A 19,647-nucleotide genomic window follows, 5' to 3' on the forward strand; every position below is an offset into this window, starting at 1 on the left:
CTGCATTACTGCAAACGAACGTGTGCAGCATTCCACACGACAAACAGAACGAGAGCCGATATAAGAACGAAAACCAACCCTCCAAATTTGTGGATAATTAGCAAAGTCCTCTAATGTACAATGTTCTAAACATTTGGTTTGTCACAACAAGTGTTCATAATACATTAAGAATAGAACACCAGGTGTATCCTCAGATAGGCTGTTTATAAAAATATAGAAGCGTAACATATCTTCTTCCATGATAGTATGAGTGTCGACCACGTCGTTACTGCATGTGAGAACCCACAGATCCCCTGAGGCTACTCTCTTCAAATGTCCTCGGCAGAACGGGGAAGATTTGATTTCCTGTAATAGATGAGGGCAAGGAACATCAAAGGTTTTTTTATTTTTCTAATAGTACATTCAGCCATTAAGAATGTACCGAGTCAAATGCATGGATATGAGAGTGAAGTCTTGATTAGAAAATACCAATCATGGTAGCAATTTGTGCACATGGCATGGCAACAATGTGGCAAGACAATTTTGGTACGTGACTCCAAAAAGATCCCACATTCATCTTCTCTTCCTATGTTCAAATCTAAAAGTTCCCTCTTGTGCTCTAATCTCTTTGAGATTGCCATTCCCTTGTCGAGATCTTTAATGCTATCTACCTGTGATGCATAATCACAAAGCCGTTGTAGGGATGGTAATATAACAGCTGCATTCATGTTAAAGAGTATTAATATCATTTTAACTGTGAAGTACAAAAGAACTGAAGTTTTCTGGTTTGTTTAGCCGTACAATAAGCAAGCACATTTTCAGCCATTTGCCACAACTCTTTTCCAGACGAAAATTGATACATGAAGATGATTGTTTTCTACTGATGTACAAAAGAACCGTGTCAGTTGCCCAGCTCTCCAGCCGCGCCTTCCTTGCCGTCTTCACGCCGACCGCCGCGCCTCTCGCTACCAGTCGCACCACTATCCAGCCCCAACGTGCCATTTTCACCCAGGTCCGAGCCCAGCCACCGGATCTGTGCGTCCGCCGCCCTGCTGCCGCCACTTGTTCACCGTCTGTCACCGCCGTCATCTTTGGGTTTCGTCGGATCTGGCAATTTTAAGTAGGTCCTTTTGTGAAGTTTTGGGTGGAAGTTTGGGTCCATTAAGTTTGGAATGAAGGTTGACTTATTCAAATTATTTTTGGCTTTAGTTTGAATCTTGGAAACTGTTGGAGTGGCTGTCCAGTGGGTTCGAGATCGTTCGACAAGAGTTTTGGTAAGGATTATAGTCCTTATTGTTGGTTTGTGGGCACGTTTTGATTTCTGAACTAAGTTTGACTTAACCCTTGTACCTTTAAGGTTCTAAGTTGTTGTCCTTTGGGAGTTAAAATCTGTTGGAAGGAGATTTTAGAGTGGTCGTTAACCAAATTCCTTGGGTAAGCTATTGGATGAATGAGAGTGCAGGTTTAGCGCCATTGCCGTAGTGCTTTTTGATTGTGGTAAGGAGAATGCTGTCCATTAGTTTTCCAATGGGTATTGTGGTTTTGAATATGAGTTGTCGCAATTATTTTTGGACTGAAACTTAACGATTGTATTCATATGGTACTTCAAACCGTGGTCACCGTTTGCTTGTCTGAGTTTATCTGTGGAATTTTGATTAAGGTAAGTAATCTTACCACTAGAACTGCCCACGGGCCAGGTTTTATTTGTATGCTAGCGTGGTAAGTGTATGTTATGGTAAATATTAGCATGTTGACTGATAGTATGACTTGAATCAAGTATGTTCTAGCATGGGTTCTGTTTTGTTTAAAGATACACCTAGGCACTTGATCGTTAGTATGTGATGGTATGTGTTTCACTATAAGAATTTTGGGCTTTAATGTCGGTGAAATCGGATGTATAATGTCGGTTTAAAACCGACATTAAAGATCCGGTTTTCTTTTTTTTCCTTAAAAAAAAAAAAACAAAACCCATTCCCTCCCATTTTTTTTTCATTTCCCGCTTCTATCCCTATCTATCCTATCTATCCCTTTTCTAAACCCTATTTTCCCCATCAACCATTTCCTCCCCAGTCCCCCCCCCCCCCCCCCCCCCCCCCCCCAATTTTTGTTTCTTACGAAGATGATATTAGGTTACATTTTGTTTCTCTCCTTTCTCTCTCAGATTTCAGACAAACTTTCGTAGATGGTGAAGAGAACTGAAACCGAAAGCTATCAAAAATGGCGACCAAAAATGCCAAAAAAGCCAATCTCTTGGATCATCACTCCCTCAAACACCTACTCAATGAATCTGTTTCTGAGGTAGAGAAGTAAGAGATTAAAGACCTTTAATGTCTTTAGTGATTAAACTAACCTACAAGAACATAAGGTAAATCACACAAGGCAACCAACAGGCTTTAATCACTAAAGACCTTTAATGTCGGTTTAAAACCAACATTAAAGGCAACTGACATTAAAGGGCTTTTATAATACTATCTTTAATGTCAGTTGCCAACTGACATTAAAGCCCGAATTTCTTCTAGTGTTTTCATATGTTGATATCTAATTTGTTGATGTTGAGGCATACTTGTATGTTGTGGAATTATGATGTTAAGGTATACATGAATGTTGTAGAATAGGTTGTTGAGGATTATGTGTATGTGGTAGAGCCATGGTATCAAGGATTACATGTATGTCATAGATTCATACGGTGTTGATTTTTGAACGTTGAGACTGTGTGAATATCCTCACTGATTAGTTAGATGCTCACTAGTTTTGTGTTTCCTTCGGGATTCACCAGTTTTGCGTTTCCTTCGGGATTCACCAGTTTTGTGGGCATCCTTAGGATAGGACTCAGTCTCTTACCTATTTCATGTGTTTATGTGCCATAGGTGGGTATATAGAGGACATAGATGTCTAGCTTGACCCTAGTGGTGGGGTTACTTACTGAGTATTTCATACTCATTCTTTCTTATGTTGATGTTTCAGGTAAAGGTAAAGATGTACTGGCGATGGCGCAGCGGAATTCGTGATCGTGTCACTGGGACTAGTTTTTTTCGCTTCCACATGATGAAATTTAGAGTCTTTATTTTTCCCTTAATATTTAGTTTTACCGTTTGAAATTTATTACTAAAGATTATTTCTTTTACATACTTTTATTAGTCTTTACGAATTTTGGGTACTCTATTATTGTTTAACAATTGCATTTAATAAATGTCTTTTGAATTTCTCTTGTTTAATTAGCATTTATTTTAACATAACTTAGCGTCATTTTAAATTCTACGCATGCATTTATTTTAGTAACGGCCTAACCAAGTCCTAGAGGGTCGGATTGTTACATAAATCAACCAATCAACTCAAAAGTTTAAATAGGTGGGGTATGGTACATTTAATTCATATAAAATACTTGTAATACGTCTTAGTCAACTTGCTCACCTTGTGCAGAACTATGTGTTGGTTGAAGTAACTCATAGATAGGTATGTCCATCCATTGAAGCAAGTAAAGAATAACTGGTGTCAAATAATACAAACTAATTTCACCTGGAAGGATGAACCATCCTTGCCTCTTGGAAATGAAGCTGCACTGCGTCATAATAAAGATATTTCAATATGAGATAATTGCTTCATTTCCATTTTTAAACTAACATTTTTAGTTGATAGAGCTCAACATATCTTGACATTGCAAATAAACTCCAGAACTAATTACTAGGACAGCAAATGCATCTAGTCCCTACTAGAAATAATTGAGAAACTGAAGGGAGCTGCTATTAACTTTTGTCCTCAAATAACTTTTTCTATAACTGGGATATCGAGATCTCAACCACTTGCATTATGCTCATATCCCACCTAACTCACTCCGGAGAGGCTTCACCGACACCAAAGTCGAGTTACGACCACGAGGATCATAATTTATTGAGATTTTAGTCTTCTTTTTGAGCAATAACATCTCATACCAACACAAATAACTTTCTTTAAAGTATCATCAAAAGATAGAAAGATCAACTTCTTTTTCTCCTCTTCAAAGTACAAACCCACCAACTGTAGAACAAGAATCAGAACACCATAAAGGCAAACCGTGGTAACTCTTACCAATCATATTTCCATTAACTTTAAGGGACATGAACAAATGATTCATACCACTACCTAGTAGAGTAATTACAACATACAAATTTTTTGCATTGGGTTACAAAATCCCACAACAAAAGATGCCATAACCAAGCTTCACAGAGAGCCCCAAAAGATATGGCATCAACCAACCAACCATAAAGAACTCAGAAAAGAAAAATGTATATACAAAAATTCAGAGAGAGAGAAGCTCACAAAGCATTGGAATGGAGCATGTCAGCTTCAAGAAACTCAAGGAAATCTTTGTAAGAATGACCAGAAGAAAGCCTCTGATAACAATCCAACATCCTCTCTGTTTGAAATTGTTGTTATCAATGTAATGCCAAAGAGCGACCCGGATGAATATGATCGAAGAGAAGAAGAATATCAAAATTGTTTCTTTATGTATCCCACAGTCCATAGAGGCCTTTTTTTCTGGGAGAAATGCTCTATTATTTAACTGTGAGAGAAAGAGACCGAGTCTTCTCCTCTGTATTTCTTTGAAAATTCAAACCTCTAGCTTACAGACTGTGATGAAATGATTCTGTCTATATACTTGGATCAAAATACGATACCCATGGTTAGTCGTCGTCAATTTCGAATCTCAATCATTGTTGCGTCGTGAAAGATCCACTGCCTCGAAAGCAAAATCGGTACAACCTCGGTGCTAAATCGCCAGAAGCCAATTGCTCCCCAAGATTAACACAACACCCCTCTCAGAGGTGCACTCGTCGAAGAAGAATTAGAATCGGGTGAAAACTTTACTCAGAATTAAGTCACTTTTAAGAGAGAGAAATATCATGCCAAACTCAAATTTCACCCTTCAGAACTAAAATAACCATTTTTTCTTTTTATAAGAATTCAACAAAAACATTTTTCTAAATTAAATGTAGAAAAAGTTTCAGATCTAAATTAAATACAAAAAAGTTTCATATCTAAATTAAATAGGAAAACGTTTCATATCTAAATTAATACAAAAAACTGTTTTCAAATCTAAATTAAATATGAATATACATTTAGAAATTTTGGCTAATTTTATGACAAGTCATTCTAGCAAATGACTAATTGACTAGTCATTCCCAACCAACCCCCACGAATGACAAGCAAATAAAAAACAATAAATAATTTATTCAAGCCGTTAAAAATAAAAAAAAAAATAAGGAAGAGAATAACAACAAGGTTACGTGGAAACCCTAGTACAGGGAGAAAAACTACGATATAAAGACTTTTTCTTATTCTTTTAAATCTGATACACTGAATACACAGGGACACGCTGTATAAATAGCAGTAAAAAACTCTAGGGGTCTACACAATTACATAAATGCGCCTAGGTTAATAACTCTATTTTCAACACTCCCCCTCAAGTTGGAGCATAAATATCGACAAGGCTCAACTTGCTTACACAATCATCAAAGCTTTATCTCAGTAACCCTTTTATAAGTACATCAACAACTTTTTGATTTGAAGGAATATAGAGATGCATATGTTTCCATTGTCCAACCTTTCCTCAATGAAGTGTCTGTCTATCTCTACGTGTTTAGTTCTGTCGTGTTGAACTGGGTTATTTGCAATAATGATGCCAGTTTTATTATCACAAAACAATTTCATCGGAAGCTCATTATCTTGCTGGAGATCTGATAATACTTTCTTCAACCAAATTTCGTCACAAATCCTTAGACTCATGGCCTGATACTCAGCTTCAACACTACTTCTAGCAACAATTCCTTGTTTCTTACTTCTCCAGGTGACTAGATTACCCCAGACAAATGTACAATACCTAGACGTCGATTTTCTATCAACAACTGACCTTGCCCAGTCAGAATCAGTGTAGGCTTCAACAGATCGTTTATCGATTTTTCTGAATATTAGGCCTTTACCAGGAGTTCCTTTCAGATATAGAAAGATACGTTCAACTACTGTCATATGATCCTCACAAGGAGCTTGATAAACTGACTCATAGCACCTACTACATAAGAAATATCAGGTCTTGTGTGAGACAAGTATATCAACTTCCCGACTAACCGTTGTTACCTTTCTTCATTAACAGGAACTCTATCATTCTTATCACTGAGCTTCGCATTGTAGTCTACTGGTGTGTCAACAGGTTTACACCCAGTCATATCTATTTCTTTTAGCAAGTCCAAAGTATATTTTCATTGAGAGACTGATATACCTTCTTTTGAGCGAGCCATTTCCATTCCCAGAAAGTATCTTAACTTCCCGAGGTCTTTAATTTCAAACTTTCGGGCCATCTCTGTTTTGAGCCTCATGAACTCTACATCATTATCTCCAGATAAAACAATGTCATCAACGTAGACAATAAGAACAACTATCTTCCCTGATGTCGATTTTATAAAAAGAGTGTGATCAGAATGCCTCTGAACATACCCTGTGCTTTCACAAAAGTTGTGAACTTGTCAAACCAGGCCCTTGGAAACTGTTTTAATCCATATAGCGACTTCCTCAATCTACACACCTTGTTTTTGAATTGACTCTCGAACCCAGGAGGGGGACTCATATAGACTTCCTCCTCAAGTTTCCCATTCAAAAAAAAAAAAAAAAAAAATTTAACATCAAGTTGGTGTAGAGGCCAATCTTTATTCACAACGACTGACAAGAGCACTCGGATAGTATTAAGTTTAGCCACAGGTGAAAAGGTTTCAGAATAATCTACTCCATAAGTTTGAGTAAATCCTCTTGCAACTAGTCTAGCCTTGTACCGATCAATCGTCCTATCTGACTTGTATTTTATAGTAAACACCCATTTACATCCAACTGTCTTATGCCATTCAAGCAAATCCACAGGTTCCCAAGTTCTATTCTTCTCGAGAGCTCTTATTTCTTTCATAATAGCAGACCGCCATTCTGGTTTTTTCATTGCAACACTTATGTCATTTGGAACCACCTTAGTGTCCAAACTAGTAGTGAATACTTTGAACTCGGATGCCAGATTACTATACGTCATGTAACTATACATAGGATATTTAGTACATGAACGAGTGCCTTTTCTCAAAGCTATAGGAAGATCAAGCGATGCATCACGTTCTTTCACCTCTCTAGACTCCTCACCATGATCGACTATCTGTATATCAGAAACTTCAGTAGTATCCTCCACATCATCATTAGCAATAATCATTTCATTCTTTGCAGTTTCCCCTTCGTCCTATTTCATTATTACTGCTTCCTTCTCACTTGTCTTGCCTGCCTTCATCAGTCTTCATACATATATCAACATCATTAATTTCAGGAATATACGTACTTGGACCTGGTGGCGATTCTGACTCCTGCACTGGAGCCAGTAGTTCTGGTTCAACAGGTGACACTGCTTCCTTCTTAAGATTCTTCCTATAGTAAGTTTTCCAAGGGACTTAATTGGTAGGAAGGACCAGACTATTATGCTCAGAACTAGGGTTAGACAAGTTTTGAATAGATGCTGACTCTAAAGGAATAGCAGAAGATGACCCGTTAGTCTCTTCATTTATGTTCTCCCCCTGAAGATGACTAATAGGGAAAAACGACTGATCTTCGAGAAAGGTGACATCCATGGAGACATAATACTTATGAGATGACGGGTGATAGCACTTATATCCACGTTCATGGAGTGGATATCCAACAAAGACACACTTCTGAGCACAAGGAGTAAATTTTGTGCGGTTTGGACCATGGGAGTGAAAAAAGGCAACACAACCAAAAACCCGAAGAGGAACATTAGAGATCAATCGAGTAGTTGGAAAGGACTCTTTAAAAAATTCTAAAGGAGTATGAAGATTAAGAATACGAGAGGGCATCCGATTAACGAGGTGGGCAGCAGTGAGAACTGCATCTCCTCAAAGGTATGACGGAAGAGTGGCAGATAACATAAGGGATTGAGCTACTTTAACCAGATGCCGATTTTTATGCTCAGCTACTCCATTTTGTTGCAGAGTGTAAGCATACAAGCTCTGGTGGACAATACCCTTAGAAACAAGAAAATCCCTGAAGAAGGCATTGGAAAATTCTCGCCCATTATCACTTCGTAAAATCCCAATCTTTGTTTTAAACTGAGTTTCGACAGTTGTATAAAATTATTGGAAACAGGGGACACTTCAGATTTGTCAATAAGAAGGAAAACCCAGGTAAGGCGGGTAAGGCAGGTGTGATCATCTATAAATGTGACAAACTAAAATTTTTCAGTGGAAGTAGTAACTGGTGAGGGACCCCATACATCACTGTGAACAAGGGAAAACGGACTCGAGGGTTTGTAAGGCTGAGACGGAAAGAAACACGATATTGCTTAGCACGAATAAATTCGGATGTCCTAAACGGAAATTCCACAACATAACATCATGTTCAGAAACAGAGAAATTTAAAGACATAAATCCAGTTTGATGATCATTTCTAGAGGAAGCTTCATCAGAAAGGAAGTATAGTCCTCTATCGTGTCGGGCAGTGCCAATCGCCATCCCCGATTTCAGATCCTGAAACAAAACGGAATCAGGTGAGAAAATTGCCTTACACTTCAAATCTCTTGTTATTATACTGACAGATAACAAATTATACGATATTTTAGGCACATGTAAGGTATCGCGCAGAATTAAACCGTTAAACGGAGAGATATTGCCTTTCCCCACAACAGGGGCAAAAGACCCGTCTGCAATGCAAATATGCTCATTACCAGCACTTGGGTTATATGACATAAACAATTCTAAGGAACTCGTCAGATGATCTATGGCCCCTTAGTCCACAATCCATGGCTTTTTACCATTTATACTAATCAGGTCAAAAGAAGGGAAATTACCTGACTGTGCAATTGCACTCACCCCAACTGTACTCAAGTTGTGCTTACTGTCAACGAAAGATTGCTTCTGAATCTGTTCATCTACTAAGTCACTTAACAGGGCATGACTAGTATTAGATTTGTCATGAGACTGTCGTTGCTTTCTGTTTGGGGGCTTCCTATGCAATTTCCAACATTGGTCCTTTATATGCCAAAGCTTCTTATAATGTTCACAAACATGTGGGATTTTTTTTATCACCATCAGCACTGGACGACTTTGAGATGAAAGTGGCTGCATCAGTAGTGGGAATGGGATTATTTATGGCACACGATCGATCCTCTTCGAACCGTATTTCAGAGCAGACTTCTCTGAGTGAAGGAGTCGGGTGCTGGCTCAATATCCAACTATGAACACCATCAAATTTAGGGTTTAATCCAACCAAGAACACGTAAACACGGTCTGCCTCCTCAATCTTCAAGTATTGGGCCCTATCTTGTGCACAGTTCCAGACAATCTCTCTACACAGGTCATCTCTTGCCACAACATTAATAGTTTGTTAAAATAAGAAGTCATGGACCCTTGTTTGCATTCATGGACCTGTTTGTGGAGTGTATATAGCCGAGAGACATTCTGTCTTTCTGAGTATAGATCTTGGCTGCTTCCCAGATATCCTTGGCGGTACAGCATATAGTAGTGATCTTCCTATTTGGGGTTCAATACTATTCACCAAAACAGAACGTAACAACGAGTCTTCTCCTTTCCAGATTCGTTCTTGTGGATCACTTGGAGCCGGCTTTGGAATTTCCCCCGTCAAGTACCGAAATTTGTGACGCTCTTCCAAGACCATTCGAATTGATTGGTACCAGGAGAAATAATTATGGCCATTTAATTTTTTCCCTACAATAAGTCCTGCAGAATTACCCATCGAACCAGATAAGTAGGAAACATTTGGTAAAATAGGGAACGAGTTTACTGGATTTTCTGAATAAACTGGTTGAACTGGATGAGGATTTGCACCGAACATTGTATTCAAATCAGAAATCTGTTGTTGCAGGTAAGCCAACCGTTGTCTCACATCGTATGGGTAATGAGTTGAACTACAAGCGGCTGGGAACGTTGCCGTCACTGTCGGCTGGAAAGAGGTCACCGGCTGGAAGGAGGTCGTCGGTCGGCTGGGCTGTTCGAGATAACTGGCTCATTCTCTGCCCAAAGGGTTTGTCGTGGAAGGATTAGCTGGTGCAAAACCCACTGGAGCAAAAGTCTACGAAAATCTGGAATGGAAGTCGACAGGTTCTGTCTCTCCTTCGAGGATCTGCCTAGGTTCAGCACGGAATGACCCGATTTCGACCAGATAGGTGCTGATTCTGCCCAGTTCAGAGGGACTTGCCTGTTCTTCACGACTGAAGTGGTCGATTTTGCCCAGATCGGACCGACTCTTCTATTCGTGGTTCGTATGTTCTTCGCAGCCAGCCTCGATTGCGACCAGATGATTCATATGCTCTTTGCGGCCGAACTCGATCGCGACCTGACCTCCTTTGCGGGTTCGATTAGTTTCTGCATGGAGACGTCCAATCGGCACAGTCTGGTGCGATGGCTTCCACTGACGGCGACTCTCCAATGACTGCAACTGGACGACAGAAAGTAACTCCGGTAGGGCTGCGTGAAAACACTCCTTTACAACTGCTTGAATAGCCGTTTTCATGTCAAAACTCAAAGATCCATCAACAGAAGAAGATTGGGATTGATTCTCTTCCATAACGGCTAGGGTTTTGTCACCTAGCTTTGATACCATGTTAAAAATAAAAAATAGGGAAGAGAATAACAACAAGGTTACGTGGAAACCCTAGTACAGGGAGAAAAACCACGATATAAAGACTTTTTCTTATTCTTTTAAATCTGATACACTGAATACACAGGGACACACTGTATAAATAGACAGTAGAAAACCCTAGGGTTATGCACAATTACATAAACGCCCCTAGATTAATAACCATATTTTCAACACGAGCAGATATAGGAGAATAACTTAAACATCAATATCTTTCGATTTGAATTGATGCATAGTGAAGTAGGGCAACAACTTGATTAGAGAGAGTGAGTTACCTCTTGAACTTTCAATAACTATGGTAGAGACTCATACAACACGTTTTATTCCTTAAATTTTGATTGGTTTCACGATAAAAGGGTACTATTTAAGGCCATGCACATAGAACCTTAGGTCAACCTGAAAGCTCTAGAAAAAGACCCTTAAACTTTTCCATAGAAAACAACCACACCTTTACAATCATGTTAATTGTTTCATCAAGTCTATCGTAATAGACCACTCATAAACTAAACTATGTAGACGTCATATTTAGTCCATAACCAACTTCATCAAGTATGTGAAAGACAAACCACTCAAAAACTGAGCTATGGAGATTTTACAATTATCCATCAAGTCCATACCAGGACCACCGAAAGGAAGGGTTGTGAAATTTTTAAAGGTTTTAGTTCTGTCCATTAAGTTCGTACTAGGACTACCCAAATGAAGGGCTATATACCATCAAGTCTATTGCAATAGACTACCCAGATAAAGGGATATAAACCATCAAGTCTATCGCAATAGACCACCCAGATAAAGAGTTATGGACTATCAAATCTATAACAATAAACCACCCAGATAAAGGGTTATGGACCACTATAATAGTTTGAGTCCCATACTTGTTGAAAATTCTAGAATTACTCTCCTTGTTAGGCCTTTTAGTGAGAGGATATATAAAATTCCTCTCAAATCTTACAATGAAGTAATCCTTCTTTCAGTAATTGTTTCATAGCTCCATGCCTGTAGCGTATATGCCTCCTCTTGCCATCATACACACTATTCTTGACAATTTCTATGGCAGCCTATGGATCATAGTGCAAAGAGTATGATACTAATTTCCATCCACAATGGTACTTCTCCCATTAGTCTTCTAAGTCACTCATATTGATGCCCCCCACAATAGTGCATCTCCCAATAAGCTTTTAAGACACTTAGCCTCTTGTCCTACTAATTCTATTGCAATAAATTCAAACTCCATGGTGGACTTTGTTATACAAGTCTGTTTTGTAGACTTCCATGAAATAACTCCTCTACCTAATAAGAATACATCCACTAGTAAAGCTTACTTCGTCATTCTAATTATCCAGTTTGCGTACATTATCCTTCTAGTATGGTGGAAAAATATTAAAATACAAACAACAACCTATCATACCATTAAGATACCTTAATAAATGATGAAGAGCAATCAAATGATCTTTAATCATAGGTCTATTATAGTTCATAAAAACATAACACTTCCCATAATCTTTGCATGTTTAGATCGAGAAACACTATTTTCCTTATTTTTCTTAAGATTCATACTAGCATCATAAGGTGTTCTTATAGGAGCATTATCAAAGCAATCAAATCTCATTTTTCAATGTGTGATTGATATAAAGAAAATCTATTTTCAGTTTTCCTTATCCACCAAGTGCCACATCATCCTCACCTAAATCTTTCATTTCAAATTGTTAGGTCATAAATAACTTAGTATCATTACTTACATCTATGTTTGTATAAAAAATCAGTATATCATCAACATGAAAACGGATAATCACACAATCAGCTCAAATAAATTTGAGTAAACATATGTATCAAAGGATATTAACAAATATTCACATAATCATCTCAAACAACTTGAGTAAATACTTATTTACATCCATGCGATGTATTATACAAATGCTATCAAGGGTTTATAATGGTTATTTCAAATATTTTAGTCATATGAGAACATGCATAAAAACATTTGAAGATTCATTTAAACCTAACTGGTTTTTTTTCTTTCAGAAATTGAAGATCCGTATTTAATTCATAATGTCTCTTCAAAAGTTGCTAAATCTTATAAAAATCGTAAATCATCGATCTTCATTTTCTTTGTTCAAGATCCTAGACATGCATACTTTTAATAAATTGAAATTATATATTACTAATGATCATCTCCTTATCTAACCAATGTGGGACTTTGGTCGCATTCCCAATATTCCTTCCCTCAAACAAAGGACCATCGAGCCTCCCCTCAAATAGTCATTCATCCGTCTAACTCTTATCTAGGCTAACTCTTCTTCATTAGGGCACGTTGCCTATCTGACAGATTTCAACTCTAGATCGTACCATGACATACTTTTGAGGCTCTACTACATCTTTGTTCAACATAGCTAAACTAGGGGCATGACTCTACTACCACTTACTAGGGACAACAATCCTCTAAATATCTCCACAATGGTATGATATTCTATCTTGGGCATAAGCCCTCACGACTTTGTTTTTGGTTTCACCTCAAAAGGACTCATACCAATAAAGATAATTATCCTCACTTATATACCCATCGAGATCTTGAAAAAAAAATTAAAAATATTACACATTTTATAGCTTGACAATGTCTCAAACTACTATTAATTCTACAAGCTTTCTACAAAAGATGATGGAATTTACATATTTTCATACTAGAAACATGCTAGGTGATAGTCAAAATAATGTTTTCAACTTCATGAAAATTTATGGCCAAACATGATAATTTAATCATACATAATCTTTGTCAAATATAACATATGCATGGAATATTATTTCCATTCATGCTAATATGAGACATGCTCAAGTAGATCACGAATAGCATCTCTTTTAAGACAATACACTTTACTATAATATTCAAATATGTACTAATAAAATTATATTGAATACCATGCTATAAAATAGCAATAAAATAAAATTGTTAAATTTTCATACCATATGTAAAAATTAAATTTGTAAAACAATCTGACAAACCACCAACCACATGAGCTAACTATATCAACAGGCGCCATATCAACCTCATCAATCAAGAGCAAACTCAACTAATCCATTCAACAAAGAGATTGCAGTCCAACAGATCATCAGTCAACATCTCAAACAATGGAATGATGCATAATTTCTTGTCAAATTTTCAATGGCTATAATATCTAGTATTGCAAATTCTATTTTCCTTGTTTGGATATTACACACAGCAAACCTCACAATTTTCCTTACATAATAGCTCTCACCATGAGCATATTTCTCTACTTTATATTTCCTTCTTTTTGAGAAAATAGTTCCTAATACATTTTTCAACTAATGTATCGTTGGTCTTTGCTCAAAACCATGGTGAAATAATTATTAGAAAGATTATAATTCTTTCCTTGTATACAAAGCTCTCCATTGAGCATTATAGTTTGGACTTTTCAGAAAACTTGTAGACAATTGGTCACATAAGAAAAAAGAAAAATTTTTAGTCATTGTAATTGTATGTCAAGATTGCCTAAGTAGAGTTCAAGAAGTCTCTATTACGTTTAACCCAATTTTTAACCCATCAAAATATCCAACATATATGAAACTTAATCAAATCAAGAAAAAGATCACTAGCATCATCATCCAAATTGACAGTGATGGTTAACTACAAAATTCAATATCATGCTACAAGACCCACATATTACAAAAATTTTATTACAAGAACATAACCAACATAAATTAATCACCAATTTGTTCATTACAAAGTGGAAACTATATATGTTGAGTTGTCTCTCCAAGTTCCTCAAATCATGTCTCTAGCCAAATGGTTTTGTCAACAAATTATTATTATTTAAAATTGATAATAATAAGTGCATCTATTTTCTTAGTTTAGTTTAACAAAATTAATACGTTCTATATTTTCTTAATTTTCCTTCTTAATCTGGAATGAAAGTCTCTCTTAATTTTAGATCATCCCTTATCTATCTCAAAACAAGAATTAAAGTATAATATCGCTCAAAATTTCTTCCCAACATAATTCATTCATAAAGAACAAAGCAAGCTAACAATCCAATTATACTTATATATTAAAAAGGAAAATTACTCTCTTAATTTTGTACCTTTTCATTCATTGAATCCAAGCTAATCCATAATTTCAAATTCGAAATTCCTTATCGATATCCAAAGAGATAACTTTCTCCTCAAACAAGAAGCCATCCATTATTGCCTCCACCGACATCCATTGCGGACTCTAATCAAGATTCTTCAAGTTCCAAATTGATCGATTCGACTGAGATTATTGCAAACATGGATTCCAATTCGAACTCGGCCATGAGATGAACCTTTTCGAATCCAATTAAGTACTTTTCCGGCGACCAGATCTGGTTTGAAATGTTTGCAAAGATGAGAATGGTGTGAGATCCGTTGACTGTTCCAGTATTCTTGATTCGATCTGGAGAGGGAGATCGAAAATGGAGATGCAATCGATCGGTATTCTTTAATTTTTCTTTCAAATTGTTAGTCATCGTCAATTTCGAATCTCAATCATTATAACGCAGTGGAAGATCCACGACCTTGAAAATAAAATCGGTATGACCTCGGTGCTAAATCACTAGAAGTCGATTGCTCCCCAAAGTTAACACAATATCCTTCTCAGAGGATTGGAATCAAGTGAAAACAGCCATTTTTTCTTTCTATAAGAATCCAACAAAAATGTTTTTCTAAAAACGTTTCAGATCTTAATTAAATATAAAAAAGTTTCATATCTAAATTAAATAGGAAAACATTTCATATCTAAATAACCGTTATCAAATTTAAATATGAAAATACATTTAAAAATATTTTGGTTAAGACAAGTCATTCCAACAAATAACTAATTAACTAGTCATTCCCAACGGCCAACAATCAATTGCCTTTGAAAAATCCAAAATTTCCTTGTTGGGTTGCTTTTGATTTTGTTGGTTGAGGGATTAAATGAGCACCAAACTTGGATAAGTTTCTTTCATTTCATGAATAAAGAAAGGTTTGCTTTGTCCTTTGTTGAAGACAAATCGGGCAAATCATAGCCCCTCGTTTGAAAACATTGGCCATTAAATTGCTTCGGATTAGAAAGCAAAACACGAATAACAAGGGAGGGAAAGTTTGAAATATAAGAACCTGCCATCTTCATCTTCAACATTAATGGATTAACATTGAAGGTTCGCAGCTCCAATTTCAACGGAATGGACAGCAGCTATGGCAATAATGGATTCACTTTGCTATCCCTTCCAACTCCCACTTTTATAGACAAGCAAAAGGGTGGAACTCCAAAAATAAAAATAACATTTAAAAATAATAAATAAAATTTGTTGCTATTGTTTGTTTACGGTGTTTAGGGCAATAAGTGAAGCTCTCAAGTTTGAGACGTAATTATAAAATTGATATTTTTATCGATAAGATCTAAGAATTCTTCGAACCAAACAAGAAGTTAATTTACAACTCGATTAGGTACCTCCGACTCCTTTAGTGAATTCAACAAGTAAGTTTGTGAGATTCGAATATTTAACGTTAACATAAAAGGAAAGAAATTGTATTTTAATGGGTGAGCTATGTTTACGTTGGCATGAAATTTAAAAGAAACTAATTCGTCCTTTTTTTCTCAATAATTTGTATAAATGGAGGATGAAATTATCGACTTTTAGATTGACAATAGATATTTAGGAGGAATTTAAGTTGCACGTAATCATTGTCACGTTATATTATTATTATTATTATTATTATTATTATTATTATTATTATTATTATTATTATTATCTGAAAGAACATACATATAATCCCTTAAAACATTGTTTGGTTCAAATTTTAATGTTTTGAAGGGATGAAATGGACTAGAAGTTTCAAATTAAACAAATATCAAAATAACTAATTCAACAAATATCATGTGACAATTAATAATCCTCGAACTAAGAACGTCCAATAGATCCTTGAAACTTTAATTTTGCATTTAATAGACCTAAGATGTATTGGAAGTCTTTTAAAAAAATAACTTGTCTTTTTTTTTCTTGGACTAATATCGATTGTGGACTAATAATATACATTTAATATCAGTTGAATTATGTTTATTTTGACAATTAACTAATCTATTAGATATAAAATTAAATATTATATCTATTGATATTCTAAATTTTTTATTATGTGTCCACTAGATTTACTAATTTTTTTAAAAAAGTTGTCAAATAGGCTAATAATCAGATTATACACAATTAAAAACTTAATTATGTTTTTCTGATATCGACAACTTTACATTTTTCATTTTGAAAAGAAAAATAGAACTATCCACATCTACCACAATTTCCCAATATATAAAACATATGTGTGAAAAAAATAATAACAATAAATAAATAAATAAAATAATAAATTTTGGGCATTACAAATTATAAAGTTTAATTTGAAAATATGGCAAATTGATTTCATATTTAAAAAGTAGCAAAAGGATTAAATTAATAATTAATTAATAATTTGCAAAAATCATTAATACCCTCAGCTCCAATAGATTACATTCTCATTTTAATTAAAAAGAGACAAATTTTTTAATCCTAACAAAATCCAGTTGAATTGTAACAAATCATTAGAAAATAAATTAAAAATGAAATAGAACCCCTAAGAAATCAGGTAAAGTCTAAAAAATGAAGAAAAAATCGAAATAAGATGAAGATAAATCAAGATGGCACTAAAAAAATATAGTTAAATTCAATATAATGATAATAATAAAAGAAATAAGATAAAATTAAAAAATTAAGAAAAAATTGGAATAGGATGATGGTACAAGATTTGTTTAGAAAAAGTTGGGATCTCATATGGGTGTTACTTGTTTGAAGGACAATAAAACTAAACAAAAGAAATGAAAAAATTAGAAACTAAAGTTGGTTTATAAATACATGCAGTGAAATAAATAGAAAATATTGTTTAAACTCACCTCATAACACCAAAAGTATCTGATAGAAAAATGAATTATAGTGTAATTCTTCGGATACACAAATATCGTTAGACTTCTAAACTCATAATTATAAAGTAAGATTGGTTGACAAAGAAAAAAAAGTTAATTACAGTGTAATTTTTCAAATATAAAAATTTACAGTGTAATTCTTCAAATACAAAAATTTCATTCAACTTCTAAAGTGGAGAAACCCATGATTATGAGTAAGATTGGTTGGCAAAGAAAAAAGAAAGTCAATTACAGTGTAATTCTTCCAATAAAAAAATCTCATTCAATTTTTATCGTAAAATTTTTTTCCGTAATCTTTAACATTGAAGTAACTTGTCCACGATACTAAAGAAATAGAGAAAATTATGAAAGAGAAATGGCAGGAAAAAGAAACCCACTTACACGTAACATGGGATTAATCTTTGCTTAAGCAAAGATACCACCACAACCAAGTTCGAAAGCCGCCATTTTTGCCACGTGCAAACTGCATGTAGCTGTTACCTGATAAAATAGACGCCCAATTCCTCAAATTTTCTGTTTTTCTTTAGCTTTCAAAATTCACTATTTGGTTAAGTTTTTATTTTTCTCTCTCCTGGTTTTTATCTTTCCCTGTCACTTTGTGCCAAGTGGCATTTTATACATTAATAAATATCAGCACCGCGATAGCATTTGCATGGTAGTGAGTCTCTTCGTCTACCAAATTTCCTTTTCTTTCTCTACTGCTTTTTTCTTTTCTCTACATGGTATCAGAGCTATAAGCATCCTACCCCTTCTTCCTTTATGGCGTCAAGCTCAGGAACATCAGAAGAAGATTCCACTCTGCCGGTGACATCAAATCCAGGTACTCACTCGACTGTCCCACCTTTAACCAACATCTCCATATCCTTACCATCATTTACCCCACCTACTACTCAACAAATTCCTCCTCCCGTTCGAAACCCAATTTTCCCTCCCTAATATGGTCCTCCACCACCGCCTCTTCATCTTTAGTATGTCGATTTTCCTGCCCACCACCCATTTCCGACTCAGGTACCACATAATCCGTTTTCCACAATCCCATCTCTGTAATCTCCATTAGCAAACTTCCCTCACATGTCCCAATCCCTCACCGTCAAACTCAATGATTCCACCTACCTCCTCTGGAAAAATCAGCTTCTAAACTTAATCATAGGCTACGGCCTTGAAAGCTTCATCGACGACACCTATCCCCAACCTCCCAAATATCTCGATCCTCAATAGACACACATCAACCCTCATTTTTCTTATTAGCAAAAGTGCAATCACACTATTATCAACTGGTTCTACTCCTCCTTAAATAAAGATAAAATGGGTGAAATCGTCGGCTATGAATCAACATTGGAGATTTGGGAAGCTCTTCAAATGGTCTATAAGTCGTCTTCAACAGCTCGGATCATGGGACTGAGATCTCAACTACAAAAAAATAAGGAAGGACGGTACTACCGTGTCCTGGTACCTAGCGAAGAACAAGGACATTGCTGATAAATTTGTTGCCATTAGAGAACCTCTGTCTTGTCGTGACCATCTCAGTTACATTCTTGAAGGTCTCGGAAATGAGTACAATCTCTTTGTGACCTCTATTCAAAACAGAACTGACCGCCTTCCATAGCTGATGTTCGAAGCCAGCTTATCACATATGATTCTCGGTTGGAAACACAACTGTCATGGATCAACTTCAACTCGTCCAAGTCAACGTTGCCCATCTTTCTCTACATTCTCAACCTCGACGACCACATTGGCAACAAAACAACAGACCATCCTTCAGCCCCCCCCTCCCCTTCTAGGTATTCTTCCTAATCCTCATTTCTTTCCTATTAATGTTGCTGACTATACCTTTCCTCGATCCCTTGCCCGAGCTCAATGACCACCCCTTCACCAACCATCGAATTCCTCAAATCGGCCTCAGTGTCAAATCTGCAATAAAGTTGGCCATACAACCTTATCATGCTACAACATTGATAACCCCAAATACAGAACCATCCACCCTCCCCAAGCTCACTTTGCCCAAACCATTCCAACCACTAATCAATCCTTATCTTATGTAACCGTAT

General features: G+C 35.9%; 1 protein-coding gene across 1 annotated transcript; it reads right to left on the bottom strand.

The window, feature by feature from the left end:
- Window positions 1-177: 177 nt before the first annotated feature.
- On the bottom strand, window positions 178-4,504 carry LOC120082479 (E3 ubiquitin-protein ligase AIRP2-like). Its single transcript, XM_039037665.2, has 4 exons — window positions 4,276-4,504; window positions 3,391-3,533; window positions 469-697; window positions 178-345 (listed from the first exon to the last, which is right to left on the bottom strand). The coding sequence occupies exons 1-4, from the start codon at window positions 4,365-4,367 to the stop codon at window positions 309-311; spliced, it is 501 nt and encodes a 166-aa protein (XP_038893593.1). The 5' UTR covers window positions 4,368-4,504; the 3' UTR covers window positions 178-308.
- Between the last annotated feature and the right edge of the window lie 15,143 nt (window positions 4,505-19,647).

Source organism: Benincasa hispida, chromosome 8 (assembly GCF_027475165.1).
Source record: "Benincasa hispida cultivar pf3 chromosome 8, pf3_genome.v1.1, whole genome shotgun sequence".
Taxonomy (NCBI): domain Eukaryota; kingdom Viridiplantae; phylum Streptophyta; class Magnoliopsida; order Cucurbitales; family Cucurbitaceae; genus Benincasa; species Benincasa hispida.